Genomic DNA, 13,598 nt, shown 5'->3' with positions numbered 1-13,598 from the left:
ATTAGTAAAGATTACATTGGCAAGGTCTTCCAAATGTGCAACTGCCTTCCTAGGCAGCTACATCTTTCGACTCTTTCTCATCACAAGCAATCTTTGGAAGGTTTTTTTTAATTGTACAAGGATTTTTCTGAGTATCTTTTTTTTGCTTTTGCAATGTTGTTTGGTGGTTTTGTTACTGTTTCTGTTATTTTTATTCTGTGAGCCACCTTAGAGAGAAATATTTTTAAAGGCAGTATATCAACAATTAGAATAAATAATGGGCTTAAATTGACTGAATTGTTGGATTGCAGTCTACAGCTTCCCCAACAGTAAAACCCTCAAGGGAACACAAGAGAGTGCAAGAATACAGAAGCTGAATGGAAAAAGAACAAATCTCTGTTGAAAATGTTAAAATAAGGAGGTAGCAAGAAAAGTGCAGGAATAGCAAGGAACCTATGGAGATCAGGCACACTAATAGAGGGCTGCTGAAAAGAGAATGGCATGACAGCCCAGTGACTGCTGAAGAGGCCTTGGGGAAAACGGGTGGATTGTCCACATTTCTGCTGCAGGTGCAAGGAAATAATTTCCTTCCAGTTCTCCAATACATTTGTCACAGCAGTGTCAGACCTCATAGCATCTCTTGTATCCTTCCTCTTTGCAGCCTGCAAGGATTTTCCCCTCAGCAGCTATCCTGCTATCTGGAAGCACAATTCAATACAATGCTGACTGCTATGAGATCATAGAATGCAGGGCAAAATGAGTTCCATTAAGTTTAGTAGAGCATACTCTCAAGTATGTATACACGACTGCAGTCTTAGAATCAAAATATATGCAGTGGTACCTCTGGTTACAAATGCTTCTGGTTACGAACACTTCAGGTTACGAGCTATGCTAACCTGGAAGTAGCTGCTCCTGGTTGCGAACTTTGCCCCAGGATGCAAACAGGAGGTGTGTGCGCACAGCGGGAAGCCCCATTAGTGAAAGCACGCCTCAGGATAAGAACGGTTTCAGCTTAAGAACGGACCTCCAGAACGAATTAAGTTTGTAACCAGAGGGACCACTGTAGTTGGGAAAAGCTGGAGGTCAGGCAGTATATTATAACTGGAATACAGCAGGTTCCTTCCTTTTGAACAGAGGTCTTTACACTTGAAAAAATGTTTTGAGGCTTACAGAAGTATAACTCTGACAATACATGCAAATAAGCTGGAATCCCACAGAACAGCAGTGACGAAATCAACTCACATAAAGCTTGGCTTTACTTCATTGGACAATATCTGTGTTGATAAATTCGTATCATAGGGCTGTGCTATTATGCACTCTGTGTGAGGCTTCTCTTAAGAAAGGTCTTGAAACTGTAGTTAATGCAGAAGTTGGGTTGCTGAGTGATGCAGCCAACCATATGAATGTTACACCTTTGCTCAAACAACTGCACCGATTGCCAATATTTAGAAGAGTCAGCTTATGTCTTTAGGATTAAGGCTGGTTGTTTCTCTGAGCTGTCTGGAAGCTTGCTTGTGTGTTTGTATGTTTGGTCATGTACCAGGGTACTGTGAGAGGCTGAAGGAGGAAGTGAGATGGAGAGCACAAGCTCACATCTATTTGGAGAAAATATAGTATTGTGGGGCACATAGCAAGAAGATGTAGATTGGAGAATTATATTATGCCTTTGGACAAGGAGTCTGAGAACAGGATGCAAACATTGGAGAGCCCAGGGTGCATACAGAAAATGCTCAGGAAGCATCATCTACAGCAGGGGTCAGCAACCTAAGGCCCATGGGCCAGAAGTGACCTGTGGAGGTCGTTTGACCGGCCCACGAGCCACCCCTGAACTGAGCTGCCCGCTCACATGCTGTCCTAAACCGACGCGGCGCAGGGACTCGCTTCTGTGGCACCGGAAATTGTGTCTGCGCAGACGACGGAAATCGCAGGCTCCCATGCACGTGTGATCCGGCCCACAGAGGGATCTCCGCAAGACCAGTCAGGCCCAGCTAAACCTTACTGACCCCTGATCAACAGCTTCCAGGCTTTCCAAACCTGCTCTCTGAAGTATCAGGTGTGCATACCCTAATGGAAGCTCATCACCAGTAGGCTACTTAGCTCAGAAGAAAAGAGATGCTAACAAAACACTGCAGGCAGAGATAACACACTTGAAGGACCTGGCACAGAATCTCTAGCACAGGTTGATAAAAGTATCCTTTGGGGACTAGTTCACTTTGTCTATACCTGCAGCCAATGAGGAAAAGTCCTTGGCATCAAAGAGTAGCACAGAAGCAAGGATGACAAATATAGCGAGCATGAACAATTAAGGAGTGTGAGAGCCCTCCAAATGAAAGTGACATCAGGTTGAATTCTAACTGAACAATGGTTCTGAACTTTATTTGAGGATAAACACTGAAATGTGGCTAACCTTGAGTCAGAACCAGATCTGAATCCAACAAGGGGGTAGTAGTATGTAATGCAAGCTCCTATTGTCAGAGAAAACAGTGAAAGCAGTCTCCTCTGTACCAGGGTAAACGTATCCAACTTCATCAACAATTCCTTATAAGGCTTGGTTTTCAGACCCTTGATCATTTTGGTCACCCTCTCTGCACACGTTCCAGCTTGTCAATATCCTTCTTAAATTGTGACGCCCAGAATTGAACACAGAATTCTAGGTGTGGTCTGACCAAGGCATAATAAAGTGGTACTATTAATACCCCTGGTTGTGATACTTCTGTTGATGCAGCCTAGAATAGCCTTAGGGTTTTTTGGTGCTGCATCACTGTTGACTCTTGTTAAGCTCGTGGTCCACTAAGACTCCTAGATTCTTTTCACATATACTACTGGCAATGTTTTATTAGCACAGCTGGTTCTTCCTGCCTAAGTGCAGAACCTTACATATGTCCCTAGTGAAATTCATTTTGTTAGGTTTGGCCCAGTTCTCCAATCTATTATGGCCATCTTGAATCCTGATTTTGTCTTCTGTGGCATTGGCTAACCCTACCAGTTTGGTGTCATCAGCAAATTTGATGAGCGTGTCCTCAATTCCTTCATCCAAGTCATTTATAAAGATGTTGAACAACAACAGACCCAGGACAGAACACTGCAGAACTCCACTTAGCACTTTTTTTGCAGGATGACGAGGAACCATTAATGAGCATTCTCTGGGTTCGGTCAACCAACTACAAATCCACCTAACAGTTACCTCATACAGCCTACGTTTTACCAGCTTCTGCACAATACCATGGGAGACTTTGTCGAAAGTCTTACTGAAGTCAAGATACACTACGTCTACAGCATTCTTCTGATCCACCAAGCTTCTAACTATCAAAAAATGAAATGAGATTTGTCGGGCACACAGATTGTTTGAAAACAGCAAGTGGGAAAATTTGGGTTTTGAAAAACTGAGTTTTACTTAAGGGGCAGAACAGAAAAAGAAGAAAGTGGACAGACAAGACATCAGAGATAAGTGGAAAAATAAATTCAAAACAACAGGAAATGACAGACTGAGAGAACTATCACAATCTGCTATTTGACTAGCAAATGTTAACTGGCACCATACCATGTATTCAACTGGTTAGGAGTGGGTTATATTTAAGTATGGGTGTATGGGAATTATTCAATAATTATTAGTTGTTTGCGCTACTTGTCACAAGAGTTGATTGTGTTAACCTTTTTTAACCCACAGTGTAAATGTTTTTTTTCATATTCATTCTACTCAAGATGGACCAACAACCTGCTTTACCTCACACATAGTTGAGAACGGTGTGTATTAACACTTAAGAAATGCCACACAATGCATAAAAAGCTAGCGCAAACAGGGGGCAACTGGGGGAGCGAGTGCTTCATTCTCGCCTCAAGAGCCATGTTGGCACAATCATTCGTTCTTCTACACCTCGCGTTATTTTTAAAGGAGCGTTTAATGTCGCGACCTCTCTTTGCAGGCTCCAGACAAGGAGTCATTCGCTTACACGTGGAGGGGGGTACATGTCCGACGTTACTCACTGCAAGAGGTGGAGGGAGAGTGGGGACGAGGAGGAATGTCTGACCACCACCTCTATTACCTTAGCAACGGGTGAGCTCCCTTGTGGGTGGGAGAGACACGGAAGGTGGGGGTCCACTGTGGACCTAGGAAAGGGGGGGGGGAAACAAGGCTTCCTAAGTGTGCGCATCCGGAGAACAGCACGAGCCTTCCCCTCCCTCGCAGCTCGCCTCTCCACCCCCGTCCCGGCGCCTGGGGACACTCGCTCTGCGGCGGAACCGTGCTACTCACAGCGCTCGACGAGGCCGCTGCCCCCCACGCTCCTCCTCGCACAACCTACAGCGCCAGGAGCGCTGCCAAAAGGCTTCCTCCCTGCAACAAGGCGCTGCGGGTTTCAGTTCCGCCCTCAGAGCCCGCTCCTCCTTTGCAGCAACGCGGTGAGAGGGCTACGCAGGGCTTCTCCCATCCCACCCACTTCCTTCTCCCCACCCCCCACAAATACGGGACTGGGCACCCGCCCCCCTCTCGATCATTGCCTGCCTGCAGTGCCTTCATTTCAAGCGGGCTCGGCGGTTGCAAGGCGGCGGTCGTGTGCACAGCGCGCACGGATTCGGAATCGGCCTCGATGAACGCGGCGGGGCTGACTCAACAAATGCACTGCAGGGATGCGCAGGTTCTCCAGCGAGACTGGCGGGATTTCCACCGCCCCCTCCATTATCTCTACGCAGACTTTTCCCTGCCTCTTTCCACAAAGTCCCGTATTTCCTTTCCTCCCGGTGGACATCCCCGCTTTTTGCAACACGGTTGTCAGACCCAAAGCAAAATAATTAAGACGCCATCGGCAGAACCGCGGCTATCTTTTTATGAGACATCAATTAGGGATAAAGGGGCAGGTTTGTTCCAAGGGATGCTGCGGTGCGACAATACTTCGATGCGTGTCTTGTTACGTAGTAAGAGGTAACCCGTTTGCGATCAGGCTGGCCGCCACATAACCTCCCGCAGCCCCTATAATCCTAACAGAGACCGTTTTCCCAACGGAGTTGCTATAGGATATGCGGTGCTCCGTCTTCACCCGCTTGCATTAACATACGTCCTTCTCTACCACACACATCTGTTGCAATCCGCAAACCTTAAGCCACCAGCAGATACTCTCATCAAATGCTCTATTTTAAGAACATCTTAAAAGCATCTTCCCGAAGGCGCACAGGTTCCTCTTGACATCTGCCAGTAGAACATCCCGCCCAGAACGGGCGCTCGTTTTTCATTCAGTATTTGTACAGCTACGCGCACGAGCACAGCTACAAACAAATCTCTCGTGTGAATTACTGTTTTCTCATTTCACATTTAACAAGCACCCACAACTCCTCAGAGTAACTGCAATTTATGGAACGAACTAAGGAATCGCGAGGTTCACTTTTCTTGATCCCATTCAGTGCTTCAGTGGCAAAACTCATTTCTCGAACCAGCTCACAGCGCACCAGTTTGAGAAAGGCTGGCGTATGTCTTTCTAGTCTAAAACAGTATCGCCCGCCCCGCATAAAAGCAGCTGGGGGTGGTGTCAGTTTCCAGCCAGCTGAGCTGGAAAAAGTTAAACCCTTCCCTGAGCTTAACTCCCAATCTCAGGCTCCTAGTTTTGCTTTTTAGTTAAAAAAACCTTTCAAGCGAACTGTTGGTGTCTCCTGTCCAATTTACCCCTCACTCCGCACTGCAATTGCAGCCATACAACCTCAAGGACGTGCGCTTTTAAAGACTTGCACAGAAACTTTGCGCGCTGGGCTCAAGTGCTCGCGCACCTAAAAAGACGCTCTGTGGCGTTGAGAGCTATTTCAGCTCATGGCTGAAATAAAATTTAAATTCAAGTCACTCGCTTGTGCTAGAAGAGGCACAACCTGACCGCGCGTCGGCGTGGGGGGAAATCATTTCTATTGAGCTTACTTTTGAGTCACTGCGTAACTGTTTAGGATAGCGCTGTAAAATCAGCGATTGAACCAATTAAAGCCAAGTTCATGTCTTAAGATGACCGCCGACTACTACGCGACAGCTTATTTCTATTCGAAACTTGAACTGGGACGACGAAATGCTGCTCCACGGAACTTTCGCTGTTGCTTTATTCCTGCAAAATGCAACCTCCCTGCTTGTTTGTGCTCATCAATTCCTGCAAAGACACTATCCCTTTCTTATCGTCCCAGTTCGGCACAGAAACAGTCGAACCCCGACTTTCCCCTGCTTTGAATACGCGTCTCTCCCCTCCAACCCGCTCGCGCGAGTCCCGCCCTCCATTCATTCGCTCACTGACAATATCCGCCCCCCTTATTTCCATGCGCGCCACCAAACCGAGCAGAACGTCCACAATCCCAGCATTACGCCCTCGCTTAGGAGACGGCTGAAGGCGGAGGGATGGATCCTCCTTTGGACCAAAATACATCCGAGGGCGCGTCGTAAGCGTGGCGGCTCTTATGACGTTATGCGGCCCTCAACCAATCAGAAGCCGTGGAACGAGAGGCTGCTTGGGTTTGAATTTGGTGGCTCGCTGAAGCTAGCGAGCGAGCGTGGAGGCGGCGGCGGTGGCGACGCCCGAAGAAGCGGCGCGGGCTGCTGATCAGCAAGGAGGGTCCCTAATGCCCGGGTGAGTATCTCCATTTACGCCTACTAGGGTGTCTAGCTCGGTTCAGCTGAAAGAGGGTCCCGATCAGCTCGCTGCATTGGCGAGGGTGGTCCATGGCTGCTTACACTTTCCGGCGGAGTTTTGCGCTCTTGTGTTTGCCTTTCTTTTTGCAGCGGAACCGCATAGAGGGTCGCTGCTTATTAGCCGCGCGACTTTATTCCATTCGTTCGCCCAGGTCCCTGCAGGGACTTTATAGTACCGTATCGAAAGAAAGTTAAGATGGATCGGGAAGTTCTCCGCCCCAAATTGCCTTTTAAGTCTACACCCCTGCGCACGGTTGGATGGAAATTCTGGCTGGCTTCGAGTTAGAATGTGGTTATGATCCGGCGTATTTATTAGGGAGTGGGGGTACGGTCTTCTGCATACTTACTCGGTATGAAGTCCCGTTGAAATCAGTGGGCACGGCTTCCAAGCTGACATTTATAGGACTACGCTGTGAAAGATAGCATTGGTGAATGCATATCTATGCCGCGCGGCTGGTGGCAACATTGAACCAATAGCATCCCATGGAAACGGCGTAAAGAGTTTTGTAAACGCCTTCAAGACCGGTCGCCTCCAGATGACCTGTTGCTGAGCATGCGTCCTGATTTGTTTGCCCTTTTGTGAGTCTTAGCCCTTGAGATCATCTCTGCAAATTTGGTGCACTGAAAATGACCCTGGGGCTGGAGCAACTCTCCTATGAGGAAAGCTTGAAACTATGGGGTCTGAGGTTTAGGAAAAATATGAGAGAGGTGTAGAAAACTGCATGAAATGAGTCATGACTCTAGAACCCAGGGCCATGTGGTGAAGCTTAACGAAGGAATATAGAGAGGAGACAAAAGGAAAAACTCCATAGTTAAGTTGTGGAATTCACGAATGTAATATGCAATCTGAATGACTTTTAAAGTGGTTTAGACAAATTTAATGGAAGGCAAGTCTGCTAACCAGGATGACTATGCACTAGCTCCAGTATCGGAGGTGGTATGCCTCTGCGTACCAGTTGCTGAGAATCACAAGTGGGACAGTGCTGTTAGGTTCATGTCCTGCTTTTGGGTTTCCCATAGGCATCTGCTTGGCCGCCCAGAGAACAGGATACAGAACTAGGTGAGGCCCCTTAGGTTATCATGATAGTTACCCCACACTTACCAGACCATTTCCCATTACTTTTCTTACAGGGTAAAGTCTTGTTTTGAAGAGATAGAGCACCACTGTTCTTATTTGTACCAATGTATTCACTTTATTGAGAGTGGTTTATGATAGTGAGAGAAAGCGCTGGCAGACTAGAAGCAACCTCCCACATATATTATGGGGTTTTTTTGTGTGGATTAGCATCCACTTCATTATTTTCTAAGGTGCTACAAGACTCTAGAATCCATTAACATTCAATTGGCTGTATTTATGACACCAAACATGGTTATTATCTTGTGCTGTATGGGAACATTTGGAGTAGCAAAGTGGAATACAAAGGACTTCCTCTCGACAAATGAGTTTATCAGACCTTATTCCTCTAACTAACTGCTGTTGGCATTGACAGAGTAATTATTGTATAGCATGAGTGAAACCTAATGCATATGAATATTCTAGCTGAAAAATGACAGTGTGAGCAAGCACCAAGTCATGTCTTATAGATCATTATTAACAGTAAAGAAAGAACCAAGTTCTTAAACTAGATCTTATGTCAGTCTAGAAAATACATATTCTGAACGTGTGCACATTGAAATTTCTCTATGTGGTAGGAGAGTTTCTTTGGACTATGATTGTTTGTAGTGTGTTTTGAATCATTTTGTTTCTTCAGGAGTTAAACTTGCAGATATTAATTTCTGTTAAGTTTGTGAGTCTTTCATAGTCTCATCCCCCCCTCCACACAAGAGTATTTGCACTCTTCACACGTTAAGTTGGGAAACCCATTTTGGTAGAATTCTACTATATCTAAAATAGTTGCATGGGATCTGTGGTGGTCAGCTGGACAATTGGAACAAACAAAGCAGACTATTTTACTGGACTCCAGTCATAGGCAAACAAATGGCAGGAGAATATTGAGTTACATCTAAGCTTGTGTAAACACTGCATATAAGCTTTGCAGATCAACTGCTGCTTGTAAAACCAAAAATAGCACTTACAAAATTACATTTTGGTGGGTTTAATTGTACACCCCAATATACGTGGGACCCATAGAGAAGTGCGTCTTCTCACATGCTTTTTTTTGTCATTTGCATAAACTTCTTGTTGCATTTTCTTAAATTACTGCTTAAAAAATATAACTGGTCAGTTTACATTTTTGGCCAGTCAAATTATCAACCCTAAACCTAACCTAAATTCATTTGCTTCCTTGGTTTAGCAGCACAATTATATGCATATTAAGTCAGAAGAGAAACGTACCTCATTCAGAGAAGTATACTCCCAGGTAAACAAGTATAGGAGTGCAAGTGTTGTTGTTTAATCTGCTTTCATTTTTTCCACCAGCAGAAGAAACTGGATTTACTTTATATGACAAATCTTCCCCAGACACCATAACTGCCTTTCGTAATGTCTACTACTGTTCAAGAAGATGTCTGCAATCACGTGAAGGTAGTGGTCCGCGTTCGTCCAGAAAGTCAGAAAGAGAGAGATGGCAACTTCAGGAAAGTGCTCCAAGTTGTCGATAAGCATATGTTGGTCTTTGATCCCAAAGTGGAGGAAGTCAGTTTCTTTCATGGGAAAAAAGTTCCATGCCGTGATCTTAACAAGAGGCAAAACAAGGACCTCAAATTTGTGTTTGATGCTGTATTTGACGAACATTCTTCTCAGCTAGAGGTCTTTGAAGACACTACCCTGACAATGCTGGATGGTTTTTTAAATGGATATAATTGCACAGGTAACTCTTCTGCATTTCTCCCTTTGTTAGTTATGGAAATAATCCTGTATCAGCAGTCAGTTCTAATTTGAGCTGGGGCGGGGGTGTCCTTCTGCCCCCTATTCTATTTATAAGCTTTAAGACTTTGCTGTTGCTATTTTCCAAGCTGTTGGGGACGTTTGGTTTCTTGTCCTTTGCTTCACATCTAGTAACTCTCTCCCTACAAATGATAGCCAAAACCCCCTGCATCCCATTTGCAAAATAAAAATAAAAATATATAGATATTGCAGTAGTGAAGAGCATGAAGAATAGTTTCCCTCGCCATTACTTCCTGCTAGTTCTGATTCTAACGGTTACTTCTAGCTTTGGTACTGAGCAGTAGCAGTGTGTGTGGTGGAGCGGACCAACATTGGTGGCGCTGCTGCTTACCAGAACAGTCGCAATGTTGGGGGAGGGGTTCATGGTTGCACCGGTGGTACCACCGCTGCCAATCTGGCACTCCTCTCAGTGCAAGCATACAGTCCTCCCAGCCCCATTCAGATAATCAGCAGCAGAGCCGTGATCAGAAGGCAGCTCTGTTGATCCTCCTCGTCACACTGCTGCTTCTGAGTGGTTGCTAGCTATCACAGTGGTACAGCTTTCTGCATCCATATTTCACTTGCACCTTCTCACAAGTCGAATGATAAGTTGATCGCCTTGGTTGAAGGGCTGCCATGTTTCTTCCTCTTTCCTCATTCTTCCCCCCCCCCCCGAAATGAGCAAATATATATATATCAGGTGAAGCCAGATTCTCCTGTTTTCAAATGTTGAGCTACTTAATGGATTCACTAATTAAACGTGCCCCTTCCTACACCCAATCTTGCTGTTTGTATCTCACACCTTCCTCCAAAGAAGCCCTTGGCAGCAAAGGTATCAACCCTAACACAATCAGACTTCTAAAAACTGTGTAAAACAACCTTCTGAAGATGGCTGAAAGTTGCTAAAAGCGATCGCCTGCTTTCAATTTAGTGCTTGCTTATGGCGCAACTGGCGCTGGGAAGACTCATACGATGCTGGGCTCCCAGGAAGACCCTGGAGTGATGTACCGGACCATGTTGGAGCTGTACAATGCCATAGAGCGGATGAAAGAGGAGAAGCATTGCGCTATTGCCGTTTCTTACCTTGAGGTAAGCAGGCGGAATAATTTTGCACAATAACAGTTGCTTTTGTATAAGGAATAGGGTGAAAGGGACCCAAACCAGCTTAGTCAGAGGCTGAGAAAACATTGTCTATCTTCCAGCCAAACATTGTCTTCCAGCCAGCATGAGAGATGTTCTCCTACGATGCAGTCCCATGTTTCTGAGGAGTACATACCAGTATTCCTGACTCATGGCATTACAGCACCAGAGGAGCCAGTAGAATTGGAAAGGAAGTGTTTTGAATTCCTCCCTGACCTGATATTGGAGGATTTAAAACTGCTCCCCCGCTCTGATCTCAGGGAGCTTCTTGGGATTCGAGAAAGGAAACAAACAAGCAAACCAACCAACCAAGGGCTTTTCTCCCAGCTGCCAGAGAACAGAATACAACATAACTTCCCAGTAGCCAAGCCTAGGATTAGGTCTCATGACAGCATGCACAATTGAGAGTTTTCTGCTTGTCTAGTTCCAAATGTATTGGTGCTTTCCTCCTGTCAAATTGTCACTCTGCCTCCTTTGTGCCGGAAAGTTAAAACGGCAATTTGGATATTTGGACAGAAAATTAGGACTCTTAACTGAGTTTAAAACTTAGGGATAAAACGTATCTGGAAGTGCATGCCATCTCGCATAGGTGCATTTTTCATCTTCTAAAATGAGATTACACCTACCAAATCCAGATACCTTCTGTATGATTAGCTGCTTACCTTTGTGTATCTTAATATCTGCCTTTTCCAATGCCTTTCCCTCCCAAGGTCTACAATGAGAAGATACATGATTTGCTTGTAAGTTCAGGACCACTGGCTGTTCGAGAAGACCCTCAAAAAGGAGTGCTGGTTCATGGGTTAACAATGCATCAGGTTTGCACATATTTATATTATCCATGTTATTCATTAATTGTTTATTTATTCGCCTGCTTGCAATGTTTACAGGCAATCCTATAACACAGTTCTCAGAGTAGCTCACAAAGCAATTGAAATTCTATAACAAATTCTCAAAGCAGTTTTTGAGTCTTTAAGGCTTCGCCTAAGAGGGAAATCGTAAGTTTGAGGTACCTAGTTTGTCACCTAAGTTGTTTTTCTTTAAGTTGCCAGAAAGTTGGCAGACGGGGAACGTGGGAAATATTTGCATTAAATCTCCCAATATTGTAAGGCTTTGTGTGAGTTAGAAGGTTATTTGTTTTGTTTTTACTTTCACAATATTCTGATTGATTCTCCCTGTTGACCAAATTTGTCTTGCCCACATCATGTTAAACCATAGCTTAGTATTACATGCATGCCAGCGTTACGAAGTTTGACCCAATATATAAGTGTGCCTGTCTGCAGCTTAGTTTCCAAAATTCCAATTTTTTCCCCTAAATCGGTTTTAACTGGGATATCTTGAAAAGTTTTCAGAGTCATTTCAACCCACTACAGGCACTATTCTATCAAAAGAAGCAGAACAGATCAGACTGCCCTCCCAAGCCATGATTCATATACTATGGACAAATCAAGTCCTTTACACGAATGCTATCTGTTCAGTCCTATCCATCTTGATGTGAAGATTTACAAGCTTTATTTCTGGGAAGAAAACACAGTGCAAAACCATTACTTTATCAAGACACTTGAAATACTAGCGGGCCTCTCTAAGTGACCTGTTTGCGAAGGCAGTTGCTATGAAACAACTGTTTAAATCAAACGTGGTAGCAATCTTCAACCCCTTTATCTCAAAGTTGCGCTGTCAAAATTGAAACAGTTCTTTTGAGTAAAGGGGCTTGGGGGCTGAAGCATTTGATCAAACACAAAAACCTCTTCATCACAGTTGTATCCTAACTCATATTCTTAATTTTTTATATCTGCTACACATGCACCTAATTTCTCCTAGTCTGTCATCTCATTTCTTCCTTATCATTTCCCCACTTTCCCCTCCTCCTCTATGTTATGTCTGTTTCTGCTGTTGCCACCCATAGTGCACCTTGGCTTCTTTGGTCAAGGCTTGGAGGGAAGCTGGCAGCGGGGGGGGGGGGGGGAGAGCCTGCTTCCAGGCAATCTTCTACCTATGCCATTGTTTCCATTTGTACAGCTATCAAAGGGCCAAAAATATCAGAAGCTGACGGGGGTGGTACTACTACTGCTTAATGCCTTTAATGTCAGCAGCAGCAAACTAAACAGTGAAGCGATATGGTCCCTGCAGAATTAGCTGACAGCCTGTAAAAAGAAAAGGGGGGGGGCGACTATTAGAATATTCTATCCCCCAACCCTAAAAGTGTATCAGCATGAAGCTGCTGAGCTTGGGGACCAGCTGGGTAGTCCTCTTCTTGATAAGCCCTGAAGCTTGGCAGTCTACAATGGCCTTGCTCATGTGGCTCTGAATTGGAATCCCACGGTGCAGGGGCAATTGTATTTTTGCCTCCCTGTGGTGTATGGGAGACTTTTGGAGGGAATTGGGGCCACGGATGTGTGCACTTCGTGACCCTCAACGCATCCCCAGCTCAGGTTCCCCACGCCCCCCTCCATTCACCCAGTCCAGGATTATTTTCATCTGTTTGGGTTAGGGTCGCAAAGTGGCTGGCCCCAAACAAGGATAATGGAGTCATGTTTGCCTCCACCTTCCCAGCTTGTACTTCAGCCTACTGGATAATTTTCTCTTCACATCAGATATTTGAAGGCTTTCTGGAAAGGCTGAAAATGGAAGCAGACTGCCAAGAAAGCAAACCAAGATAGCCCTTGGAAATGATTGTGTGAGGACTATTCCCTATAACAAACATTGCTATTAATGGTCCGAGTCCATTTTCATAGGACTGCTCCTTTATAAATATTCAGTTCCTTCTGAAACAAATAGGGTATAACCACATTTTTCTATCTGCCAATAGAGTTATTGGATATTGTATCTTATTTTTTAAATTTTAATGAATATGTAAGTCTTACTGTGAGATCTCTTACTCAATGAATTGATTTGGGTTTATTTAATTCTGTGATTGTGAATGCCTTTCCCTTCCTATCGGCTTTAAGATGAACTTTGCAGTGGCAT

General features: G+C 44.8%; 2 protein-coding genes across 6 annotated transcripts in view; one reads left to right on the top strand and one right to left on the bottom strand.

The window, feature by feature from the left end:
- METTL15 (methyltransferase 15, mitochondrial 12S rRNA N4-cytidine) overlaps window positions 1–7,074 on the bottom strand; it is a 104,235-nt gene extending 97,161 nt beyond the window's left edge. Inside the window, exon 1 of one of the 4 annotated variants that reach the window (XM_081165524.1) lies at window positions 6,976–7,074. The gene's annotated coding sequence lies outside the window, so the exon portion shown is untranslated. The other 3 variants (XM_081165522.1, XM_081165525.1, XM_081165523.1) reach the window with 3 other exon arrangements.
- KIF18A (kinesin family member 18A) overlaps window positions 6,456–13,598 on the top strand; it is a 40,501-nt gene continuing 33,358 nt past the window's right edge. Inside the window, exons 1-4 of one of the 2 annotated variants that reach the window (XM_081164229.1) lie at window positions 6,456–6,566; window positions 9,051–9,438; window positions 10,426–10,583; window positions 11,345–11,449. In XM_081164229.1, coding sequence (XP_081020355.1) covers window positions 9,111–9,438; window positions 10,426–10,583; window positions 11,345–11,449 — 591 coding nt within the window. In that variant the 5' untranslated portion in view covers window positions 6,456–6,566; window positions 9,051–9,110. Of the gene's footprint in view, window positions 6,567–9,047; window positions 9,439–10,425; window positions 10,584–11,344; window positions 11,450–13,598 lie in introns of those variants that run through there. The other variant, XR_014000928.1, reaches the window with a different exon arrangement.

This window comes from Podarcis bocagei, assembly GCF_964188305.1.
Source record: "Podarcis bocagei genome assembly, chromosome: 1".
In the NCBI taxonomy this organism is placed as follows: Eukaryota; Metazoa; Chordata; class Lepidosauria; order Squamata; family Lacertidae; genus Podarcis; species Podarcis bocagei.
The sequence above is the reverse complement of the archived record's forward strand: the minus strand, read 5'-3'. Positions and strand labels throughout refer to the sequence as shown.